General features: G+C 35.3%; 1 protein-coding gene and 1 long non-coding RNA gene across 3 annotated transcripts; one reads left to right on the top strand and one right to left on the bottom strand.

Moving 5' to 3' along the window:
* Positions 1-164: 164 nt before the first annotated feature.
* Positions 165-18,909, top strand: TMED5 (transmembrane p24 trafficking protein 5). 2 transcript variants are annotated; one of them, XM_045478325.1, is made up of 6 exons: positions 165-353; positions 6,519-6,616; positions 12,933-13,116; position 15,199; positions 15,284-15,337; positions 15,932-15,993. In XM_045478325.1, exons 1-6 carry the CDS (start codon positions 165-167, stop codon positions 15,991-15,993), a joined length of 588 nt encoding a protein of 195 aa, XP_045334281.1. The 2 variants fall into 2 exon arrangements, with proteins under 2 accessions (XP_045334281.1, XP_045334280.1); XM_045478324.1 differs by lacking the exons at position 15,199; positions 15,284-15,337 and having other exon boundaries at positions 15,932-18,909.
* A 1,937-nt stretch (positions 18,910-20,846) lies between these two features.
* LOC123598247 lies at positions 20,847-26,219 on the bottom strand. The gene is made up of 2 exons (XR_006712461.1): positions 25,908-26,219; positions 20,847-25,671 (listed from the first exon to the last, which is right to left on the bottom strand). It is a non-coding gene; the product is annotated as an uncharacterized LOC123598247 (long non-coding RNA).
* Positions 26,220-26,431: the final 212 nt, after the last annotated feature.

Below are 26,431 nucleotides of genomic sequence, written 5' to 3'. Positions count from 1 at the left end.
AGGGATCCTGTGCTGCCGTCGTGGCCACCACCTGGGGTTGCTTCAGGCTTCAGGCTTCAGGTTTCCCTGCCAACCACGAGGAGTCCAGGGAGGAAAAGCGGAGCCTAGGTGCCAGTAACGCACACCTCCCGAGTCTCTTCTAGCCCAAGATCGCCCCGGCAGGGATGGGCGTCAAGATCTGGCTGCCCTTCCCGGTGCTCCTCCTGGCCATTCTGTACCCAGTGCTGCTGCCGGTGGCTGCCGCCTTCACTCCCTCCTTAGACAGCGACTTCACGTTTACCCTTCCGGCCGGCCAGAAGGAGTGTTTCTACCAGCCCATGCCCCTGAAGGCCTCGCTGGAGATTGAGTACCAAGTAAGTGCGGAGAGTGAGCCAGCCTCCTTTATCCTACCTACACCGTCTTCGCCTCTCACCCTCTTAGAAACTTCTTGTGGACTGCCGGGGTGGTGAACAGGGGAGGGCCGCCTGGGTGGCCTGCCAGCTCGGCGCAGGCGCACGAGGCTTGGTTCTCCTGGGGCCGGGGACCGAGAAGTTAGGCGGGACCTGGAATTCACTACCCGCCTTCTCCCCTTTCCTCTGGTCGGAAAGAGGCCAATACTGGTGATCTCGGTGGTTTCCCTCTTTGTTTCATAATTCACCCATCGCCTTGCTAACCAGCACATGCTCCGATACTGGGAATTTCGCAATACAGGACTGATAACACGTTCTTCTTCATCATTGGAGGAGATGATGACACTTGTTTTGTTACCCCCACCACGCTCACCCAATTCCGGTATTATAAATGTTCACTGTCATTGCTTCAGCTAAGGATTTTTGAATTGTGAACATGTGATTATCACTAAATCCGATTTTGGAATATTTTGAAAGGAGCTATTGATTTATTTAAGGGTACATTTCCTTCTCAGATATTTATTTTTAAGCCAGGTAATATCTAATTGTATATTAAAACTTGATAACCTTTCGTTCAGTATTGTAAGCATTTCTCCCATTGTTTTCTTTTTAGTGTCTGCATAATAATATGTAGGGATTTGCCTTAATTGATGTATCCATCGTGGTAGAGGATAATTTCTTAGAAGAAATCTTGTTAGTTCAACACAGCTAATTTTGATGTTTCTAGATAGCACTGCAAAAAAAAGATGCATTGGTGTGGTTCGCCTTTTAATTTTTCACAAATTACTTAATTTATAATAAGATGTTAATTTTTTTAAGTTGATATAAAGAATCTTTTCAACAACAGTTACTGTCACGTATAGAGCAAAATAAAAAGTTACGTAGAATTTATATCGGAAGGAACTTTAGAATTAAATTATAGATACTTAAGGAAAGCAATAGCGCAGTATCTAAGGTTACATAGTGAGCAAAACTGAGACTAGAACGCAACATCTATTGATTACCAGTGTGGTTCAAAAGTTCATCTACCATGTGCCAGTAATTGGCGAGGGTTGGGGGTGGTGGGATGTGGGAGGAGTGTGGACGAGAAGACCCACGATGACACGGACAAAAAAAAAAAAAAGTTCCTGTTTTCAGGGATCTTATTATTTAAGGGACACTGGCCAATAAATAGGTAATTTCAATAAAGTATTGTTAAGTGCTGTAGAGAAGAGCCACTTCTCTGGGGTTTCAGAAAAGAATTCTGGAGAAAATAAATTTGAATCTAAAAAGATGCTTAAGTGAGACAAGAATGCAAGGAAGGAGGGGCAATTCAGGAAAAGGAACAAAACGAATAGTATATGCATAGTATGTTTTGTTGGTGGGCAGTATGTGGACACAAGTGCTGGGTCTTTATTAGACTTTAAAACTGTAAAGTCTAGGGTGCGAGTAGAAGTAAAAGAGATTGGAGGTGTCAGAAGGCTGGATGGATCAGGATCATTAATCTTAACCCAACGCGGGCCATGAAGCCATACTGCATGGCTTTGCCCTTGTTCTGTACAAGGGCCATTGAAGATACAAGCAGCATGGTAACAGTCAAAACTGTTTTTCAGATAGGTCACTGGGTACAGTGTGGAAGATGGATTTAAGGAGGGCAAAATTAGAGGCAAGGAAACCAACGGGGGGGTTAGTGAAATAATCCAGGTAAGAAAACAATTTGTCTTATTCAAAAATTCCTTAGTATTAATCCAGGTATTAGGGAGGAAATGTATATTAACTACTGACCTCTTGTGATTATAAGACTTCTAGAGATAAAATGCCTGGTTTGAAATCTTGACTCTGTCACTTAGTACCTATGTGATTTTGAACAAGTTACTTAACCTCTCACTTGTAAAATAGAGATAATAGTAATTACCTCATAGAGTTGATTTGGAAAAATGAGTAAATAATTGTTCATAGGTCATTCCTGACACATAGTAAATAGGCACTGAATGTTAGCTTTTTTTCTACATTTACACTTCTTGAGTTAAATAGCTAGCTTCATTTAGCTTTACACTTTCCATCTTTTGTCACTCTTAAAGGGACTGTTCCCCCACTGCATTCCCCCCAAACAATATAGTTAGTTGTTCTTGGGTAGGGGGGGAGGAAAATCATTTAATGTCTGTAGTCCTAGACAATGTTGGAGGACTTTCTAGGGTAAGGGATAATCTTCAACTTTTTGTGTGCATTTTCCAACTCCATGATTAATTTTCCAATAACAATAAGCTACTGCTTTTTGTTTTCATTTTTAAAATATCAGAGAACAGACATTGCAGACATTGCCTTTGGGTTACTGTGACATACTGAAAAATTTTAACCATTTCTTACTTTTCAAGGTTAAGAGGATACTTCTAAAATAATTGACCACACCCACATTATATTATTAAGTTCTTAAAAACTTTTTAATGATTTTTTAAAGCTTATTTATTTTATATAAAGTACCAGTGTGAGAGGGGGAGAGACAGAATCCCAAGCAGGCTCTTCACTGTCAGCAAGGAGCCCAACAAGAGGCTCAAACCCACAAACCGTGAGATCATGACCCCAGCCAAAGTCAGATGCTTAACTGAATAAGCCACCCAGGACACCCCAGTTCTTTAAAAAAAAAAATTTTTTTTTTATGTTTATTTATTTTTGAGAGAGAGAGAGAGAGACACAGAGTGTGAGCAGGGGATGGTCAGAGAAAAAGGGAGGCACAGAATCCAAAGCAGGCTCCAGGCTCTGAGCTGTCAGCACAGAACCCAACACGGACCTCGAACTCACAAACTGTGAGATCATGGCCTGAGCCAACTGAGCCACCCAGGCGCCCCAAGGACACCCCAGTTCTTAAAATTTTTAAATGTCAATACACATATCTTATGACTAAAATAGATCATTCATTTAACTTTTTAAATCATTGCTGAGTGCTTAATTTGTGTGAGCACTATGCTAAGCGCTATGGATACAATGATGAGTAAAAAAATTGTGCATGTTCTCATACTCATACAATCTAGTGTGGAAACAGGAATCAAATTGTTACATAAGTGTAAATTGTAACTCTAATGAAGGTAAGCATATACAGCTATGAGAGTATTTAATGGGAGGACTTAATTTCATCTGGAAATTGAGAGAAGACATTCCAGTTTTTTCTTTCTTTCTTTCTTTCTTTCTTTCTTTCTTTCTTTCTTTCTTTTTTTCTTTCTTTCTTTCTTTTTTTCTTTTTGAGAGAGTGCGCGTGCGCGCAAGTTGAGGAGGGGCAGAGAGAGAATGAGACACAGAATCCAAACAGGGCTCCAGGCTCTGAGCTGTCAGCACAGAGTCCCACCCGGGGCTTCAACGCAGGGCTCCAACCCACAAACCGTGAGAGCATGACCTGAGCTGAAGTCGGATGCTTAACCAACTGAGCCACCCCGGCTCCTCCAGAGAAGACATTTTAGAAGTAGAGTTCAGATCTATAGAAAAATCAGTTTTATTAGGCATAAAAGGAGTGAGCAGAACAAGGCGATTGGTAAAAAGAATACATGTGCCACGTATTGAGGAAGAAGACAGAAGCCTTACAGGAACCGAACGGCTGTTAAAGCAACAGCACAGACTAGGGAAAGTGGCACTAATCTTTCAGTGAAATCATCAGGAAGTTTAGTTTCAGATTATGATTTTTTTAAATAAATATTTTACATCTTAAAATTGTATTTTATGTATTTTTAAGTATATTCTGTATTCTTAAATATCATTTTAAACAATTTCATTAAACCTGACGGTCACTACCAATAATCTCTTTTAAACTTTGTTTTACTGAAATCTTTGTTTAGTTTTGTTAGATCTCTTATTTTCTGATTTAATGGGTATCTTTTTTTAGTTTTTTAGAGGATGATTCTTTGAATAATTCTTTTAAAATACTTTAAGTCCTTGGACATCTAAAAATGTACTTACTTTTTGCTTTCACTTTACCAAATATTTTTTTTTTTTTAATTGGGATCATGCAAGACATGGCTTCATTATGGTTTTTTGCATCTAGTATTATAGATAAGAATTCTGATGCCAATCTCAATGTTAAAGTTTATTTATTTTTGAGAGAGAGAGTTAGCATGAGAGAACAAGTGTGAGAGGGTCAGACAGAGAGAATCCCAGGCAGCCTCTGTGTTGACGAGGGGCTCAGTCTCACAACCATGAGATCATGACCTGAGTAGAAATCAAGAGTTAGACGCTTAACGGAATGAGCCATCCAGGTGCCCCCATCCCCCAGTTCTTGTTATTTTGCAGTTCTCTACTACTTATCATTGGAAGTTTCTAGGTTGTTCTTTTTAAATCCTTTGGGAAAGTCAGTAGGATTTTTACTCTTTTTTTCATTTATCCTGCTTCACCTCTATTAGTCCCTTCCAGTCTACAAAGATTTTTATCTTTTGAAGCAAAAATTTTTGTTCTCTTATTTAATGATCTCCTCCCTTCATTTCTCTTGGTTGTCTTCTTTGAAATGCTTGTTAGATATTTGAAATCTTTAGCTCTGTCCTTCATGAATGATCTTAAAATTCCCCTCATACTTTTCATCTCTATTATTTCACCTTGTTCTGAGAATTCCTTGGTTCCTTCCAGTTTGCTGATTTTTAGTCTCTATCCATATTTATTCTGCTATCATAGCATTTGTTAAATAAATTTTGGCAACATTTTTTAATCTTTTTAAGAGCTTATTTTTCATACTAGGAACCTCATTTTTTATGGGTTACACATTCCTGAATTTCTCTGAGGATGTATATTCATCTGAGGAAACATTTTAAAGTCTGTTTATATTAACTATTTTTTCAGAACTTAATCCTCAGAAAAACCAATAACATGAAAAATGGGGCATTGATTTCTTTTTTTTTCTTTTAAGTTTATTTATTTTGAGAGAGAGAGATTGAGAGTGCAAGATGGGGAGGGGCAGAGAGAGGGAGAAAGAATCCCGTGCTGTCAACACAGAGCCTGATGCGGAGCTCAAACCCACCAACTGGGAGATCATGACCTAAGCTGAAATCGAGTCAGATGCTTAACTGACTGAGCCACCCAGGTCCTCCGTGGGGCACTGATTTCAACAAATGTGTCTCTAGTCTGTTTCAGTGAGAATGTTGAGATTGATAGCTATTGGTTTCCAGTGTTGTTATGGAATATTTATATCATTATATATATTCTTCATTTTATTGGGATGTAAAGAAGAAAAAGAATTCTGTATATTTAGCTAGCCATTTGAAACTACTACTGTTGATCAGTAAGTAGAGCACAGGAATAGGTAATTTTTTATATCATTCCATTAAAGCCACCAGAAAAAATAATAAACAAAATAGAGTGAAATAAGAAAAAGATTAGCTATTGGAGGCGGATTGCTGAGTTCAAGTTTTGACCATGCCATTCATTTGCTGTATCACCTTGGGGAAATTATTTCTGTATGCCTCACTTTTTTGTTTGTTTGTTTTCTGTTTGTTGGGTTGATTGGTTCTTCTATTTATGTCTTGATGATAATAATAAGACCTGCTTCTTAGAATTGTTGTGAGGAAATTAAACCACATGAAGCCCTTAAAACAATGTGTGGCATACACTCTAATTGTTAGCTATCATCATCATCAGGGCATTTTGGGATTGTAAAGGAACAGATTGTGTTCTTTGGCCAGTAAACAAACAACCTAGTTGGAATATTCAGTTCATATTGGGGAATAACAGGTGAATACACTGAAGTCAGTTGGGGTCAGATCATGGAAGTTTTGAGTTCTGTGCTAAGAAATAGCTAATTATTATTTTATTGAAGATAAACAGAAAAGTTACATAAGTGTGCCCTAAATTACCTAGGTAAGGTCTATCATTTGAACTCCCTTCGTGTTTCTTTCCACTCTACAGGGCCTCTCAACCAAGGCACCATTTTAGGAAGATTATTTCAGTAATATTTATAAGGCCTAAATTTAGATGCTGGCAACATGAATTGGTAGGAAAGTTCCAAAAATGAATGGAATTGAATGGATGGTCTTTCTGCTCTTTCCTAGCCCTTACATGCATCTTGTTGACTTTCCTACCTCTCTAGGTTTAGAAAGAAAATCATTTCGTCACATGATCTACTTCATATATTTTTTATTCTATTTATAATGTGTTCTTCTCTTTTGTGCTTTTCTACAGGTCTTAGATGGAGCGGGATTAGATATTGATTTCCATCTTGCCTCTCCACAAGGAAGAACCTTAGTTTTTGAACAAAGAAAATCAGATGGAGTTCACACGTAAGTAGTAATCCCTTAGTTGAGTTTCTTGGGCCGAATAATACCAATGTGCTATCTGCAAGGCAGGGAAATTTAGCACATTTGATGATACTAAACATTAGTATTAAATGATTCCATATGAACATTTTAAGCAGTCTTTGAGATTGGTCTAGTATAAACTAAAATGTCTTCCTTTAACTTTTTTCCCTTTTTTTAGGCATATTGTATTAATCCTAATTTCTTTCTTTGCTTTGGTTAAATAGGATGAATGTGCCCTAGGTGTTGAATTCAGTCTGTTGTGGAATTTTAAACCTGTTTTTCTAGTTAGCACAACCTTTCCATTTTAAGTTACTGTTTAGGTATATAGTTTTGGGTTGTTGTTTTTTTTATAGTTTTTAGGCTATAGTTTTTTTTTTTAGCTGTTGGCTATATCATATTTGTCCACTGTTCCTTTGCTTAAAAAAACAAGTACAGTGATGCCTGGGTGGCTCAGTCTTTTAAGCATCCAGCTCTTATGATCTCACAGCCATAAGAACAAGCCCCTCATCAGGCTCTGCACTGGCAGCATGGAGCCTGCTTAAGATTCTGCCCCTCCCCTCCTTGTACTCAGTCTCTTCCGCTTTCTCTCAAAAAAAAAAAAAAAAAAAAGTATAGTATGTCTTTGTACATATGTGTTGTGTATGTATGCCTCTTACTAAGGCCTCATTCTTCTTAGATAATTAGAAGATATGATAATAAAAGATCTGACCACAGGAAGCCAGAAAGGAAGAAAATAACTTGTTACAAGTTTAGAGTTTAACAAAAGGCTATATATGCTCTCTTACATCTCACTTCTCTTTGTTCGTATCTTGTGTGTTTCCGTCTTCCATTCTATTATTCTACTGCAGCACTTTGTTTACTCATTGCATTAAAACTAAATTGTGGATTTGCAGTTAGAAGAAAAGCAAGTACAGTCTAATGTTTGCCATAAACTAGGCTTTGCATTTTATATGCTTCTAAATTAATCATTCTAACTCATTATGAGAGATTCCTTGATTCCTCAATTCTCATTTTACAGACAAGGAGGCTCAGAGAAGTTAATTAAGTCTGCAGGAATACACATTTATTAAGAGGAAGCAGGATAGGGGCCCCTGGGTTGCTCAGTATGTTGAGCATCTGACATTCGATTTCGGTTCAGGTCATGATCTCACATTTCTCGTGGAATCAAGCCCGAAGTCTAGCTCTGTGATGGCAGTGCGTATCCTGCTTGGGATTCTCTCTCTCCCTCTCTGCCCCTTCCCTGTTCAAGTGCTGTATGCCCACACACTTGCAGGGCTCTCTCTCTCTCAAAATAAGTAAAAACTTAAAAATATATATTAAGAAGTTAATATAACTAAAGATAAACTTGTTTAAATCTAATTTTTAGAAGGTAGGTTTGAAATTTGGTGTAGTGATTAAGAGTGAGTTGTACAGCCTGGTTTTAAATACTGGTTTCACTGTTCACTAGCTGTGTAACTTTCATTAACTTACTCTAGTGCTCTATGCCTCAATTTCTTTTTTTTTTACTTTAACTTGTTTTACTTTTTATTTTTTTAAGTTTTCATCCAAATTAGTTAGCATATAGTGCAACAATGATTTCAGGAGTAGATTCTTTAGTGCCCCTTACCCATTTAGCCCATCCCCCCTCCCACAACCCCTCCCGTAACCCTCAGTTTGTTCTCCATATTTGAGTCTCTTCTGTTTTGTCCCCCTCCCTGTTTTTATATTTTTGTTTCCCTTATGTTCATCTGTTTTGTCTCTTAAAGTCCTCATGAGTGAAGTCATACAATTTTTGTCTTTCTCTAATTTCACTTAGCATAATACCCTCCAGTTCCATCCACATAGTCGTAAATGGCAATATTTCATTCTTTTTGATTGCCGAGTAATACTCCATTGTGTGTGTGTGTGTGTGTGTGTGTGTGTGTGTGTGTGTGTGTGTGTATCTCTCACATCTTCTTTATCCATTCATCCATCGATGAACATTTGGGCTCTTTTCATACTTTGGCTATTGTTGATAGTGCTGCTATAAACATGGGGTGCATGTGTCCCTTCGAAACAGCACACCTGTATCCCTTGGATAAATGCCTAGTAGTGCAATTTCTGGGTCATAGGGTAATTCTATTTTTAGTTTTTTGAGGAACCTCCATACTGTTTTCCAGAGTGGCTGCACCAGCTTGCAATTCCCATCAGTTTCTTTATTGCTAAAATGATCATGATAAATGTTAAGTTGGTAAAACAATAGAAAAAGTAATAACATGTACCTCAAGAGGACTGTGGTGAATAAAAAAAAATTAATACATATAAAGTGCTTAGAACAGTGGCCTGGCATATCTAAAGAACTCAATAAATGTGAACTTTTATAAACTCAGTCTTTTCTCCCAATGGTTTAATGAGAGGTAATTCTGTACAAGAAAGCAAGATACCTTTTCTTCCTAACAGTTCATTTTAATTTATTCCTAAAGGAAAGGAGGAAATTGGAGGAAAAAAATGGCAGAAATTCTACATATTTTCTATATTCTCAAATTTAAAGATAAGTTACACTTTTAGTTTCTGTTCATAACTATCAAAGAAAAAGCATAGTTCCAAGTTTATCAATCTAAACTGACTTTTTAAATTATTTCTGTATTAATGGTTTATACAAAGATTTATCCTGAGCTCTGCATAAGTAAAGTGCCATTTTTTTTTTTTTTTTAAAACAGATTCTTTTGTTTTATTTTTTTTTTATTTTTTTTTTCAACGTTTATTTTTGGGAAAAAGTGCCATTTTAAAAAGCATTTTAGAGGCACCTGGGTGGCTCAGTCAGTTGAGTGTCTGACTTTGGCTCAGGTCATGATCTCAGTTTGTAGGTTCAAGCCCCATGTCAGGCTCTGTGCTGACAGCTCAGATCCTGGAGCCTGCTTCAGATTCTCTGTCTTCCTCTCTCTCTGACCCTCCTCCACTTACACTCTATGTCTCTCTCTCTTTCAAAAATAAACATTTAAAAAATTTAAAAAATAAAGCAGTTTAGGGGCACCTGGGTGGCTCAGTCGGTTAAGCAGCTGACTTTGGCTCAGGTCATGATCTCGCGGGCCGTGAGATGGAGCCTCGCATCAGGCTCTGTGCTGACAGCTCAGAGCCTGGAGCCTGTTTCAGATTCTGTGTCTCCCTCTCTCTGACCCTCCCCCGTTCATGCTCTCTCTCTGTCTCAAAAATAAATAAACGTTAAAAAAAAATAAATAAAGCAGTTTAACAATAAAATTTAAAAATTTAATAAAAAATTAAAACTTTAAAATTTAGAAATATATATAAAAATTTAAAAATTAAATAAAAATAAAAAATAAGAAAGAGTATTGTTATTGAAAAGAGTATTATAGTTGAGATATTCTTCCCCCTCATTCATTCATACATGTATTTAGTATTTACTATCAATTACATGCCACATACGCTGGTTAACAAAGACGAATAATTGGGGGCGCCTGGGTGGCTTAGTCGGTTGAGCGTCCGACTTCGGCTCAGGTCATGATCTCACAGCTTGTGAGTTCGAGCCCTGCGTCAGTCTCCGTGCTAACAGCTCAGAGTCTGGAGGCTGCTTTAGACTCTGTGTCTCCCTCTCTCTCTCTCTGCCCCTAACCCACTCGCATTCTGTCTCTGTCTCTCTCAAAAATAAACATTAAAAAATTAAAAAAAAAAATACGAATAATCGTAATAGCTAGTATTTGCATAGTGCTATGTGCCAGAAATATTCTAAGCATTGTATAGTAGAAAGCAAGAATTGTTTGTTTTGGGTTTTTTTTTGGAACACTGCTTTTTTTCTTTTATTAGAGTTTATTCATTTGTTTTGAGAGAGAGAAAGAGAGCACAAGTGGGAAAGGGACAGAGAGGAGAGAAAATTCCAAGCAGGCTTCTTGCCATCAGCACAGGGCCCAACACAGGGCTCAAACACACCAACCATAGGATCATGATCTGAGCTGAGATCAAGAGTCCAACACTTAACTGACAGCCACCCAGATGCCCAGAAAGCAAGAATTTTGATCTATCCTGACTCCTCTAAGTTTTTTTAATGTTTACTCATTTTGAGAAAGAGAGCAGCGGGGAGGGGCAGAGAGACGGAGAGAGGATCCCAAGCAGGCTCCACACTGCTAGCACAGAGCCCATGAGATCATGACCTGAGCTGAAATTAAGAGTTGGACGCTCAACCAACTGAGCCACCCAGGTGCCCCTAGCTATATTAACTTTTTTAAGGCAACTAAAATAGCTGTTATGACACTGAAATAGTTTTTTTGTTAAATCCTTAAAACAAATACTGTCCTTCCAGAAGGCAGGGTTAGGAAAAATGCCTCTAGAGCTACAAACACCTTAAGTAACAGCTATTGGCTGGCACTTTTGGGAATGAGAAATTTTGTGTGTGTGTGTATGTATTTTTCTAGACAACTGAATTAATACCACCCTAACTTACATGAGAACTTACCCATTTTGGATGACTTATGTTCTTTATTCTAATTGGAAGGAAAATTAACTGCATTTCTTATTTGGTAATATTTTGTATCATTTGTAGTAATAAAGTTCCTTTCTACTAAAAGTAATTACACGGATTTAGAAAGAGATTAGTATCGGAATGACTATAAAGTAGTAAACATCTTTTTTTTTCATACACATGCGTAAGTTCATACATGTCAGTGCTTGTCAAACGTTTTTCATTTTTACCCTTGTCCCCATGCACCCTTTCTAGACTTTTATGCCTCATCATCCCGTGAAATTTTAGAACCAATTTTTTTACCTGTGTCTATATCTGTACACGTAAAAAGAGTAGGTACAGAAAGCTTCCCTTTTTTATCCATTTCAGGGTTAAAAGTGGCTAAATAAAGTTGAGTTAAATAAAATAAAGACTAAACAAAACTAAGAGTTACATTAAAAAGTGATTAACATTGAATTATACTTTACAAATAGTTATAACATTTTTTTCCTTTTAAAATTGTTCCCCACTGTATTTGCCAGTATATTCTTCAAGCTTCTTCCAAAGGTTAAATACATCCTCAAAGACAAAGGTTTGTCATGGCTGAGGAGATTGCAAAGAATGCAGACAGGCTGTGAACAGTATTACAGAAAAGAAAGATCAATTAACTCGAGAGTCAAAACCAAACTTCATCTATGCGTATGACAGGCTTATGTGATCATAGGCAAGTATTTTAATTTATGTGAACCTTATTTTACTTACCTTGAAAAGGTCAATTATGCCTAACTTCCAAATATGATGGTAAGGATTAAAAGAGATAGAATATGTGAAAGCAGTGTGCATTTTTTATTGGGGGTAGATAAGCATTTAGTATTTTTTATGTATAGTATATATGTTAAAATCCAGTCAAATTACTGAGTACTTATCTCTTATGCTTCAAGTTGGAAACAGGTGGAAGAGATGGGGACTGACTTAAAAAGAGGAGAACCACATGCTGTAGTGACAAGGCTATAGAAAATGATACACGTACCTCAGTTTAAGCAATCCATTGTATTGGAAATAAGAAAATTTCAGAATCATTTAAACCAACCTTCCATGAACCAGTCCCAACAAAAACTAAAACTCAGTTTCAGTGGTTTTTGTGGCCGGCACTAGTAAATGTCATTAGCCTATGCAGTATTTTTCTTGTTAAAGTTTAAAAAAAAAAATAGGAAGCCACTTTGCTAAAGTAACTGTGCCCAGGCCAATTATCTTGAATGTGAAGCTAATGAGACCAAGATTAAAAGTATAAGTCAGATGTGAGTGGCATTTACACAGTAAAGGGTAATGCCACTGACAGTAAAGCTCTGGTTGTTGGCTACTGACCTCATCCTAACCTTTTTGTAAAGTATGTTATAAAAATATTCTTAATCTGTAGGAGGCCTGGAAGAAAAGCATTTGGAACAACCCATCACTACTTTTGAAAACAAAACTCACGTTAGAGTTATCTCAATTGAAGGGGAGGTTTGTGGTCTTATTTGCATACAAATTGACTCATGATAAGTTACTTTTAATAGTGTGTAAATATTAAAGATCATTTTGAGGTATCATGTATCTATGTTTTTAATCTTATCCTTTTCCAAAAATTAGGTCAAGACCTTTTACCATAATTTCCTGAGCCAATGCCAAGCACATCTAAGTTGCAAGTATTTGAACATGGATATTAACAAGTTACCTCTTTCCCAAGAAATTATAAATTATCTTTCAATACTAAGGAAATCTTTCTGTCAGCAAACTGTCCAATTACTAACGTAAACCATGTTATTTCTTTTTCTATCTATAGGAGTTTTTTCTTTGATCCTAAATAGAAGTACAGATAACTGAAGACATACACTTTTTTTAATACAGGATAGAGACTGAAGACGGTGACTACATGTTCTGCTTTGATAATACATTCAGCACCATTTCTGAGAAGGTGATTTTCTTTGAATTAATCCTGGATAATATGGGAGAACAGGTGCAAGAACAAGAGGACTGGAAGAAGTATATTACTGGCACAGACATGTTGGATATGAAACTGGAAGATATCCTGGTCAGTATGATCTTTTAATAAATAAAAATTATCCACAGGCCTGACTATGTGATAGGCACAGAAATAAGCATTTTCTCTGCATCATCTCAGGTAATCTTTACTTATGAACTCTGAGGACTATTTATCTCCATCTTTCCAATGAGGAAATTGTGCTTTAGGGAGCTTAAGTAATCTTTCTTTCATATAACTAGAGAGGAGGGAAATAGAATTTGAACATAAGCTCTTAACCCTAAAACTCTCTTAGAATATTCACAAACAGAAGAATGTAATGATCTATAGTGTACTTGCACATAGAATAAAAGTGAGTAATTTGTAAACCCTTAAGATGTAGAGGCATTTTCCTCACAGCATGGTTTTTATAACATAAATTTGATATTACTTGGTTAATTTGGGAACACTTTATATTACTCAGACCAGACCTAGCAGTCACCAGAAACTAGGACTACATTCAAGAGTAAAAATTCTTAGAATATGGCTTCTTTGTTTGAATTTCTTTATATTTTTATCATTAACATGCATAGTGAAATGTACATGTTACTATTTGTTAATAATAGTACTAATGATAGGGGAAATAGGTCAGTACCTTCAGCCACAGATAGATGTAATCAAATCATAGAATTTACTGAGTGATATTTGTAAATAACATATATAGCTGTATGATAGAAATTCCTGCAGGAAAACTAACATGGTTTTGCAAATTGAAACTGTGTAACCTCTAATACTTTTATAACCTAACTTTTTTTTCTTATAATATGGTATTATATATTTACTTATAATATATTATATTTATATATTTACTTTATATATTTACCATATATATAATATGGTATTATATATTTACTTTATAATATGGTATTTTGATCACTTGAGGTTTATTAGGAAAGCAACTATCAAATTATAGAAGAGACCTATTATATGTAGATCAGTTAGCTTAAGAAGTTGGAAAATTAAACAATCGTGTATGTGTGACTGCTTAGTAACTGAGCTCTCAGAGCCTTGGTTTTCTCACTTGCCAAATGGGGAGAATACCTCTAGAGTTGTTGTGAGGATGAAATATGATCTAGCATGTATAGAAGTGCTTTAAATGGTGTCTGGTACAAAAAAATGTTAGTTTTCTTAGCTCTTCCACGAGTGTTACTAAGAATACAAACTGAAAGGATTAAGTTTGATTGGTATGAATTTTTACCATAACAGTTTTTATCTCACCATTTCCCATAGATATATATTTAAAATCTCAATCATATTAACTTATTCTTCCGTTTTTATTTTTCCAACAAGAACAGTAGTACTTACATTATTCTTATTAGTACTTCACTGCATTTTCAGGAGATTGAATTCATTCACATGGTTAAACAAAATGACCAGCAAGTTCAGACTTAAATATGGTTTAAGTACTTGTAAGTCCTTTTTAAAGAAAAATAAAATGTCTTTCAGCTTTACTTCCCCAAAATTTAGTTTCATAACAGGAAACTTTAATAAATAATTTTGTGTTTGAGTATCATTTCTATAACATTGAAAAGAATTATGCATGATCTTTTTATTTGGGGATCTGAATTCTTTATTTTTCTAGACAATATTTGCATTACTAGGTTACCATTCTTTACAAATAGGCCTAAATGATAAATACTACACTTTGTATTTTTGTAGGTTTAGCAGAAGAGTCTGGAATTTTGAGTATAGTTTTTGCTTAAATGAGGACCTTAAGCAAAATGACTATCCAGGAAAGTCTGTTTCTAGTTATTTTCTTATTTTTGCCATAAGTACAGTTGACTGTTGAACAATCTGCGATTGAACTGTGCCATCTACTTACACACAGATTTTCTTTAGTAAGTGGAATGTAGTACTATATATGCATTTTCTCTTATGATTTTCTGAGTAACGTTTTCTTCTCTCTAGCTTACTTTATTATAAAAATACAGTATATAATACATATAACAAAAAGTGTGCTGATTGTTTAGGTTATCAGTAAGGCTTCTGGTCAACAGTTGGCTATTAGTGGTTAAGTTTTTAGGGAATCTAAAGATTTACATGGAATTTTAACTGTGCAGGGCATTGGCATCTCTAACCCCCATGTTGTTCAAGGGTCAACTATGACATCATTTCAAACCTCAATTTTATCTTATATTCATATAGCCCTTTTATAGTTTTCAAATCACTTCTCACCAAGACCCTACTATAAAAATACGTTTTTCAGAAGATGTACAATTTAGAGTGCATCTTAGTAATAAGCTTTTACAAATGTGATCTTGGAACATTTTTTAAAAAATAGATTTGATTATACTTTGGGATGTATAATATACATATCAAAAATTGGAATATTTTCTAATTTCACTACATTTTCTGAGATAAAAACATTGGGTGTTTTGCTAGACACTACACTGGGCCAGACTAACATTCAAAGAAGAAAATATAAACCCACAGTGCATTATATAAAGACAAATACCTAAACACTGTTATCAGTTAGGTTTTTTAAAAACTTAGTTATTTTCTTATGGTTGTGAGGGCTGAGAAAGAGGTAATGTATGTAAAACCCCTGGTACTATACCAGTCAAATAGATTTTCACATTATTTATTTTCAATTTACAGTAGCTTTGCTCCACTGTTAAATAACTATTTATAAAAAAATAATTTAAATAAACCAGGAGAACTATTACATAAACTTACAGAGATCTTTAGGTAATCCAAGTAGCACCTGTCCCTTAATTGTTTGGATATAAAACTAATATGAATGTCAGGGTACTGTGAATCACATGTTTAAATTGGCTTAAATTTACTGAGCATTCTTTTATAGTAAAATTATTTTATTTACCTCCAGGAATCCATCAACAGTATCAAGGCCAGACTAAGCAAAAGTGGTCACATCCAGACTCTGCTTAGAGCATTTGAAGCTCGTGATCGAAATATCCAAGAAAGCAACTTTGATAGAGTCAATTTCTGGTCTATGGTTAACTTAGTGGTAATGGTGGTTGTGTCAGCCATTCAAGTTTATATGCTGAAGAGTCTATTTGAAGATAAGAGGAAAAGTAGAACTTAAAACTTTAAACTAGACTACTTAACATAAAAAAGAGAGATGGAAAAATGTAATACACCTTACAGTTAAAGTCCAAGACCATTAATAGTCTTTTCAAAAAAGATTTTCAGGTATTACCACAAGCGTGAAGCAAGTATAATTTTAATGTGAAAGGAAAGTCTTCACTTTCATCCGTGCAAGTAGTCTTATTGCTTCAGTTGTACTTAAATATATAACAAATATTTTGCAGAGTATAGGTATAATTGAATGAAGCCATATTAATAACAGCATTTTCCTAAGTTTGAAAAACTTTTGCAAATGTCATAGGTGATTTAAATAAATGAGCTTTGGGCCCAAATGCAACACCAAACAATGTTTTTAAAAGATTCTCTTACCTCGAAGTTTCTTTGTAAATTTGGCAAATACAAATTAATACAGGTTTTCAATATATTGAAGTTTCTTTGTAAATGTGGCAATTATAAATTAACTGTGTAAGTTTCCAGTATATTAAGTTATAAATCATCTGAGAATTACCTAATCATAGATTGGAATAATCTTTAGAAAACAAAAACTCAACTTTTCTTTTTACATATGTATCTCTCCTATAATGTAAATAGACACATAGCTGTGAAAAACAGATTTGTGAGACTTTTATAACCAAATATATTTCAATTTAAAATATTAACAAAAAGTATTAGTTTTATAGACTTAGCTTACATTCCCCAAAGGCCAATATTTTCATAATTCTTAAATTGCTCAGTCATTATTAAAATTTGGAAAAATTTTCTCTTTGAAATGAAATAGCTCAGTCTCCATAGGGACACATTTTGTCTAGTCCTTAACTAAGATCTAGAATTTTGAAATTAAATGTGACAAAAAATACTTTTATATTACCTATCAGCAGTGTTATGTTAATTTTAACATGATTATTGACTTGGATAATACATTATTACCAACAGTTGTGAAGGAAAATATTGCTTTAAAAATCTGGACCTAACATAAATAAAGATCTCCTTTTCTGAGTTCTTAAAATCAACAACAAAAAAAATAACAAAATCAGTAAAGAAGAATTTGAGTAAGCTTGAGAACATCTGATCAAAATTAAGTTCACTTAAATAAACTGTAAGAATCTAGAATCTGATTGGTTCACTAATGACCCTATCCTAAATAATGATCAGACTAAATTCCAGTTAACTGTAGAAACTATACTTGGCCAGGGCTTTTATTGTTTTACAGTTGTTTTATTCTGTTTTGAATTGTCTTTTATAAGTATTCAGGTATATTTTATGAAACAAACTCTACTGTAAGATTTAGCACTGGGTAAACATATTACAACTTTTATTATAACTTTCATTAAATTACTTTTCTGATCACTTTATTTATTGACATTCAAGTAAGGATTGAAAGCCTACAGAATCCCAAATTTAGAGCTGATATGCGAATAACTTTAAAGTCTCTGACATCCTTCTTATTGGGTCTATGGAGTCTTACTCATATACTAGTAATTTAGCTACATTAAATAGAATTTTTAGGTTTTATCGATTTGTAATACTGGTTAAGACAACAAATATGAGTTAGAAACAATCAGCTTACAAGTTTGAATATAGCACCCCTCTGTACATTAGTACTGCTTGAATTCTTAAGCAATGATATCAAGAGAATGGTTTATTAATTTACAGTCAGAGTGGTACAAAAAGATTTATTTCCCTCCTTCTTATGCCTTTGGGAGAACAAAGGTTAGATATCCCTACTCTGAAGCTTTTTAAAAATGAGGATTGATTACCTTAACTGACCCAAGAAAATGCTTTTACGTGTCCAGGAGTAGCACCTGAAATACAGGCAAAACAAGGGCCAATAATTGCCTATGATGTCCCACTCCCCCCTTCTGTTAAACTCAAAATGAGAAGCAAACTTACCATACTATACCTAATAAAACAGTGCAGATATAAACTACTGCATCTCTTCTATAAAACTGTGATTAAGAATTCTACCTCTGGCTGGCTACTGTACTGTACTGATTCCTTACCTAACAATGAATTTGTTACATCATCTACGTATGATTCATGCCACTGATTTTAAACCTGTGATTCAGTAACTTCTTACCTTATAATGGCCTTATTTGGAAAACAAAGAATTTAGGAATACTGAGGACAATTTTATTTTTATAGGCACAAAATGAAGAGTGGGATTAAGAATGTTACTTGTATTAACCAAAAAAAGTACAACCAGTGAACAAAGAACTAAATTCTTTGGCATATAGATTATCTGCCTCGTGTGGTTTTTTAAATGTCAGTATTAAATTTTGAAATTAAAATTATGCTAAAATTAAGCTATCACATAATGGCTGATTTTGTCTTTGGTGTTTAGTTACATAAACTCTTAAAATACTGTAATATTTAAGGCCTAGAGTTTTATTCTCATTTGCATTTGGGTCATTAATGATATGCTATTCTTTCAAGGTATAGAAGGTAAAGAAGTGGTTGAAATAGGAAGGAAATAAATTACAAATTGAAATGTAATTTTGTTAAGTAGGTTTATCCTTCTTAAGCATTGTTATTATGTCTTAAAATTAACAAAAATTGAGTACCTATAATTGTATGCCTCCCTAAATAAAAATTCTTTATCTGAAACTTAAAAAATGATTCAGCATGTAATAGCTTTTCATCTGAAGTGTAATACATAATCATTGTTGCTCAAATTGCTTTATAGTTGTTAACAGCCTTATTAAAAGAGCAATGAATACTATGCTGAATATACATAATAAAAATTACAGTCAAAGGAAATTTTACTTATCTGTCATTGTCAATGCTAAGCCTTAAAACCTTCATTGATCTCATACTTGGCCTTGTGTGCTCTCCCTTCCATTTGAAAACCCATAGTTCTCTGCACTTCCTATTGTATGTCATTCTGCCTTGCATTGGATTTCTATTTATATGTGTTCTCTTATTCATCTGTTGCCCAAACATGCATTGTAACTCATGCATGTGAGGTGCTCAAAATACAGAGGGGGGAAAAAAGAGCCAAAGGTCATCACTTCTGAAAGTTTGGAATGCTAAATAAGCACCCAAGGAGCTTGTTCCACTCCTCTAACCCAACCCCAGAAATTGATTGCTTAGGTCTATAATAGGGCTCAAGAATCTTAATTTTTAACCAACACAACTTGGGATTGTGGTATCCATTATCCCTGGACCATTTGCTAACTGAGGGATCTTGAGAAATCAAACTTCCTTTGAGTCTATTTCTTTGTCTATAGAAACATTTTAGGTAGCATCTTATATCTTGGTTAAAATCACATAAGAGTCCAATGCTTGGTGGAAATTAGTTTGTTATTGGTATTTCCTTAACATCCAGACAAGACACTCTTCCCCTCCAAGCTGATAGAATTCCTTAGGCACCTTTCTGCTTCTGCACTGCCATCACTTTCAGGTGTCTGGGTTTCTGTAAGGTTTGTGTCATTACAAACTAGAGCTAGACTACACTTTACTGTATGTCTGGGAAAAGGGCATAGAATAAAGAATCCACACCTAAGATGATGTTACATGAAAGACAGAACACTGAGATGGGACTCTGTATCTTGTATCTGAAAGAAAAAAGCAAGAAAATGCCAAGCAGGGGAAAATTTGGAGGTCTTCAATGACCATGAGTCAACAGCAAAATGAAGAACCTGTTATCCAACACTCCCACTCCTGGAAGTTCTCAAGTGGCAATAATGATCAGATGTCAAAGGGTTCATTTCTACACTGGATAACAAGTGGAAGGAGGGACTAATAAACCTAATGTTTCTACCCTACCTTTATTTCAATTCCAAAAGGACTAGTACTGCTATTTGTAGGGCAAAGCTGAAAGAAAAGGCAACAGCTTAACAAGACACATTTTGGAGTTCTATTTTGCTGGATTTTGCTTGGTATTCAAAACCAAATTGGAAACAAAAAAACAATACTGCTGACAATCACACTCCAAAGAAAATCACGTTTAGGTATAAATCTTAGCAAATCCTGTACAAGATCTGTATGCTGAAAATTATCAAAAGTTGATGAAAGATCAAAGACCCAAACAAGTAGAGAGATGTACCATGCTCCATGGATTGGAAGGCTCAAAACAGTAAAATGGTCAATTCTTCCCTAAATGTAAATTTAACATTCCTATCAAAATCCAGCAAGGTTTTTTTGTAGACAGAGAGAAGTTTACTCTAAAACATATGGAAAGGCAAAAAACTAAGACCAGGATGAAAGGACTAAGACAATTTTTTAGAAAAATAAGGAAAAAATGAATCAAGAATTAAGCCTACAGTAATCAACACTGTGTGATACTGGTGGAGGGGTAGACACATAATGGAACAGAGATTCCAGAAATACGCCAAACAAGTCCAACTGATTTTCAATAAAGATGCAAAAGCAATACAGAAAGACAGCCTTGTGAACAAATAGTGCTACAGCAATTGGAACAGACAGGTGAAAACATGAACTTTAATGTAAAAAGCTATAAAGCTTTTCAAAAAACTGAGAAAATCTTCAGGACCTAGAGCTGGACAAAATTTTCACCCTTGACACCAAATGCATGACTCATATAAGGAAAAACTGATAAGCCAGGCCTCATCAGAAGTAAAAACTTTTGCTACACTAAAGATCCTGTTGTGGGGTTGGAAAAAGTAAACTGCTCCCTATCTGAAAATAGACTAGATTATACAGCTGACCCTGTGCAGCCCAAACTCATCTTGTTCAAGGGTCAAATGCATAAAAACTTCTCAAAGCTCAAAAAAAAAAAAAAAAATTGGTTATAAAGTGGGCAAACAACCTGAAGAACTATGTGGATGGCATCATTAGCCATTAGGGAAATTCAAGTTAAAATCATGAGGTATCACTACCCAAATGGCTAAAATAAATTACCAACAGCTGAAACTAATGTAACACTTTGTATCAACTTATGTTTTCTAAAAGTTACCAAATGCTGGCAAGGATGCAAGAAAAATTAGATCATTCATACACTGCTGGTGGGATATAAAATGGTAGTCACTAGAAAATATTTTAGCAGTTTCTTACAAAATTAAACATGCACTTACCATGCAACCCAGCATTTATACTCTTGAATACATGAACCTCAGAAATAAAAATGTTCATATAAAAAGCTGTACACAAATTATATATATAGCAGCTTCATATTTAACAACCTCAAACTAGAAATAACCCACATGCCCTTCAAAGAGTGAATGGTTTAACTTTGCTACATCCATACCATGGGATAAAGGAACAACTATTGATACGTGTAACAATCCAGATGGACCTCAAGAGAATTATGGTTAGTGGAGCAAAAAAACAATCTTAAAAGGTTACATACCTTATGATTGCTTTAAATGTAATACTCTTAAAAAAAAAAAAAAAAATAGAGATGGAAAACAGATTAGTGGTTGCCAGGTGTTAGGAATGGAGGAAAGAAAGGGAATGTGGCTATAAAGGCAGTCTGTGGTGAAACAATTCTGTATCTCAATTGTGGTAGTTACCCAGATCTGTGTATAAAATAACATGCAACTATATAAACACACAAATGAATGCTTTTAAAACTGGTGAAATCTTGGGGCACCTGGGTGGCTCAGTTAAGCGGCCGACTTCAGCTCAGGTCACGATCTCGCGGTCTGTGAGTTTGAGCCCCGTGTCGGGCTCTGTGCTGACTGCTCAGAGCCTGGAGCCTGTTTCAGATTCTGTGTCTCCCTCTCTCTCTGACCCTCCCCCGTTCATGCTCTGTCTCTCTGTCTCAAAAATAAATAAACGTTAAAAAAAAAATTTTTTTTAATAAAATAAAATTGGTGAAATCTGAATAAACTCTGGATTATAACATCAATTTTCTAGATTTGATACTGTATTATATCCAAGAAATTACCATTAAGAGAAACTGAGGAGTACACAGGGACTCTGTGCCTGTGTGTGTGTGTGTGTGTGTGTGTGTGTGTGTGTAGCAATTTGTGAATATAGATTTCAAAATAAAAATTTAAAACAAAAATGGCACAGATGAATATTATACCGGAAACAGACATTACTAGTGTGTTGGTATATGTACATATTTCTGAATGAAGCCATAAATGAGTGAAATAACTTAATTCCTTTTAAAGAAAATCAAAATATTCTCAGTTAAAAACAGATTGTCATTTTAAGTATTACTTCAATTCGTAAGAATTATTAGTAGAAAGGGGAAACACCATATTATCTCAGGGAGCTTAAGAAACTGAACCGGATTGTTTTTACATGAAATATAAAAGAAAACTCAACCTTTTTCTTTTGGAATTCTATATTCTACAATACTGTCCACAGGTTATACTACAATAAAGTGGTGGTCAGAATACCACCATGGGAAAACACCTATTTCCCAAATGTTGCAGAAAAAGCATTCAGTGAATCTCAACAGAGAAGCTCTCCTTGACTTTTTCAAATGCTGACTTTTCAGTGGGCAATCAGGGCATACAGGTATAAAGGAAAATTCTGAACAAAGAATGATTGATTCCTTCACCCATAAAGGTCTTTTTGCTGTAAAGGATCTCAGAATTAAGGCATATATGGTACATATGACTGAAAAGCAACTTATTAAGTATAATACAAACTACTGTAAAATTCTTAAATGCCAAAGGGACATAAATTTAAAAACAAATGTGCTAGCAATTACTACTTCACTATCCTTTGGACATACAGCAAAGGAGAAAAGGATGAACAAAGACCAGTTTAGACAGGGCAACAGGGAAAGATGAGAAAACATTATGCAGATGGCCCATATCAAAGGAGTATTTGACTTTTGGCACCCAAGGGAAGATCAGGATGCAATACTTTTATATCCTCAAAGCACGTAATACAAGTTACAATTATCACAGTATTATAGAGGAAGGCTTAATATTTTAAAATAAGAAAAATTTGAGTATTAGTATGTCCAGTACTTTGGATAACACAAAAGCAGAGAGTCTGCCCTTTAAGACTTAGTTGACAGTATAAATGGAGAGAAAGACTAGTATTCAGGACTCATTAACTATTCATATTTTCTAAGTCAGCTTTGTCATTCGTTGCTCCAGAGTTTAGCCAGATCCCTCAAACTCAGGTTGTGTCCTTATATGCTGTCTCTACATGTCTCTTTCAAAGCACTGACCACAATGTATCATAATATACAAACCCCTGCTAGACTCATCCCTGAAGGCTGAGAATATGTCTATTCTATCCACTGCACCCAGCACGATGCCTAGAACACAGGATTTGTTAGTGCAAAGATGAGGCCCAGTTTCTTAAGTGAAAAGTGAAGTTACAAAATAACATGAATGATCTTTGAGTAAAAATAAGTAAATAAAAAGTCTAGAAGTTTAAGGCCATATTTATATACCATTATCTCTGGACTGTAGAATGGAAGGATTTTCATAAAGTCTCCTATTGTACGTATTTTTTACTAAAATATTTTTATATCATAGTTAGAAAATAGTAAACCTTTTTTGGGGGGGGGGAGGGGAACAACAGAGTTGATAAAAGATTTCGTCCCCTGTTTTTCTCATCTCTTACATCCACCCTTCTATATCAATGCCTTTTTCTTCTAAACCACACCTTCATTCTTTTAGGACTGCTTCACTAATTCTTTTTGGTTTCAACTGAGATACAACTTGGGTTAAGCAGAAAAGCAATACTTGAGAAACAAATTAGCATTATTTACTCCAAGCCAGGTTTAGATATGGAAAAGTAGTTTTCCCTCAGGTGAGAATAACTTCTATCACAGGAAAATCCACAATTGGAGACTACTGCAGGTTACTTATAAAAGAGATCGAATTACTTGTTGATTGTGATATTTAATTAGTTTTCAATGTTCCCTATTACTGGGCTATAACAAAATACTTGTCATTTTCTAAACCTAAATTTAAACTTCTCAATACCAAAGACAAAATAGTGTAATTTTTCAAAAAAGTCAATTTCAGTAACTTCTTGAAATATTTTAATGCTGTTTTTTAGTTTTAGCCAATAAAATCACCTGATACTTTATCACTGAGTATCTTAGAAATATCTTTATTAGCATTAAATTTTTCAACAGTCTTTGCCTCATTCGCTTTAAAAATCAAACTATTTGCAATTAGTTTTTTTTCAATATTCTTTTCAGAAAACATTTCCTATTATGATTTTTATTACAAGCTGCTTTTTATGCAACACCACTTTGGAGCACAAAATGGACTTTTGAATCCACAAAATAGTGTCCACCTAGAAAAAGCCCCACAAAGTTGTCTCTTGGAAACACTTCTAAGTGCTTTTGCTTCAAAATAAAACAATGATTTCCCACTATAAATACAGGTATTACTTTCTTCAACAAAACACTTGTTCAGCTGACACCTTAAATCTCTCAACTAATTATTTCTTGACTAAGACAGCATGTCATTGAAAATTTTCTATATACCTGCCACACCACCACCAGAAAGAAACTTGAGTGTTTTAGGTCTTCGCTTAAAAGAATGATGATGAGCAAGTTTTTAATAATAAAGAACATAATAAGCTTCTGGGAAATGCCCAGCAGAAGCAGCAGCAATGAACACTATTCTTGCTCAATAATACAGTCCTAGTCTACTTCTTCTAACGTTACTTCCAAGCATGAACTGTTTATTCCAACCAAGCTTATCTTCCTTCTTTACCGTTTTCTGAGCAGGCCTGCCCCTCTTCTGTTCCATTTAATAACATCATTAGCATCCCAGGTTCTCAAAACTTAAAAGACACCTTACTTGCTCAATCATCAACTGTCCCCTCAGCTCCCTAATCACACAGACATATTACTACCATTTCCACTGCTTCTGCTACCTCAGATTTACCTAGATGTAAATCTAGGCCTGGCACTCACACATTTTCCTCTAAATCATCCTACATACCAAAGCCAAATTAATCTCACAAGACGCTATAGCATGGCAGTCCTATCACAGCAGGCCCATCAGAATCCCTGATCTTGTCCAGCCTCAACCACACCACGTACTTCCCTTTTCTGTGCATCAGCTTCATGACGTTGCTTCCACTTTCTGCACTCTGGAATGCGCTATTATTATTATGCTCCCTTCTCTACAGATTCCTAATATTCGTGTTCCAGTTTAAAGTCCTTCATTAAGTCTTCCCTAATAATAACCTTCTCTCAAATGTCCTCCACAGCCAGGCCCTAGACAAAAGTAATCTCTCCCTTCTCAAATCCTCTTGCCACTCTGACCCCTTTAAATAGCTAAACATACACATTCTTACATTCTCAGCAAAGAGAACACTAGGGGATGATAGTAACTATCTACCTCACATTTTCCTCCCAGTAGTCTCTTGGAAAACAACAGACACTAAATATCAAGAGATATGTTCAATCTCAACTCCAGGCCTATTCTTACTCTGCTCCTTCATTTTGAACTGAGCTTTTCTCTTCCTTTAGTCTGTATTTAAGCTAACCCATTCTTCAAAGTACATATATTACATATATTGCAGTCCAAATCAATTTCATTTCTATGGTGATATAGCACCTATTTGGATACCAGCAGTCACGTTTTCCACTGTTGCTTAATTCTCATGTTTATGACCTACCTCAGGGGCGCCTGGGTGGCGCAGTCGGTTAAGCGTCCGACTTCAGCCAGGTCACGATCTCGCGGTCTGTGAGTTCGAGCCCCGCGTCGGGCTCTGGGCTGATGGCTCAGAGCCTGGAGCCTGTTTCCGATTCTGTGTCTCCCTCTCTCTCTGCCCCTCCCCCGTTCGTGCTCTGTCTCTCTCTGTCCCAAAAATAAATAAACGTTGAAAAAAAAAAAAAAAAAATTATGACCTACCTCAACACTGTGCCATTCTCTAAACTATAGCTCTTGAATTCACCCCTCAACCAAAGTCCATCTCTGAATTTATTTAATGCTGTTCCTTATCCTATCCTATTTTTGCCAGTCAAAACCAATCCTCCTTCAAACCAAATCCAAATGACATTCTGTTCAATAAGAAGTCTTTCTCTAATGCTGCTTCAGGTTCCTACGGAACTTGGACAAATATTCCATAGTACTTAAGACATCTCAACTTAAATTTAGTTATGTCTGTGCCCTTCATAATTTAAGAATTAACACAGGGCTCCTAATATTTCATCTCTCTTCACAACAACTACTAGGTATTCAAAGAAGAGCTGTTGCATTTGAGTAAACAGCACAAAATGATTTGAAACACAATTTTTAGTAACTGAACCATATACCATCCCAAGAAAACCCTGTAATAGTGAAGTGGGTTGAATTGTTATATCTCCACCAACATCCAAGTCCTAACTCAAGTACCTGTCAATGGACCTTATTTAGAAACAGGGTGTTTGCAGATG

The sequence above is a fragment of the Leopardus geoffroyi genome, chromosome C1 (genome assembly GCF_018350155.1).
Source record: "Leopardus geoffroyi isolate Oge1 chromosome C1, O.geoffroyi_Oge1_pat1.0, whole genome shotgun sequence".
NCBI lineage: Eukaryota > Metazoa > Chordata > Mammalia > Carnivora > Felidae > Leopardus > Leopardus geoffroyi.
Note: the sequence above shows the minus strand (reverse complement) of the source record. Positions and strands in the feature narration are given on the sequence as shown.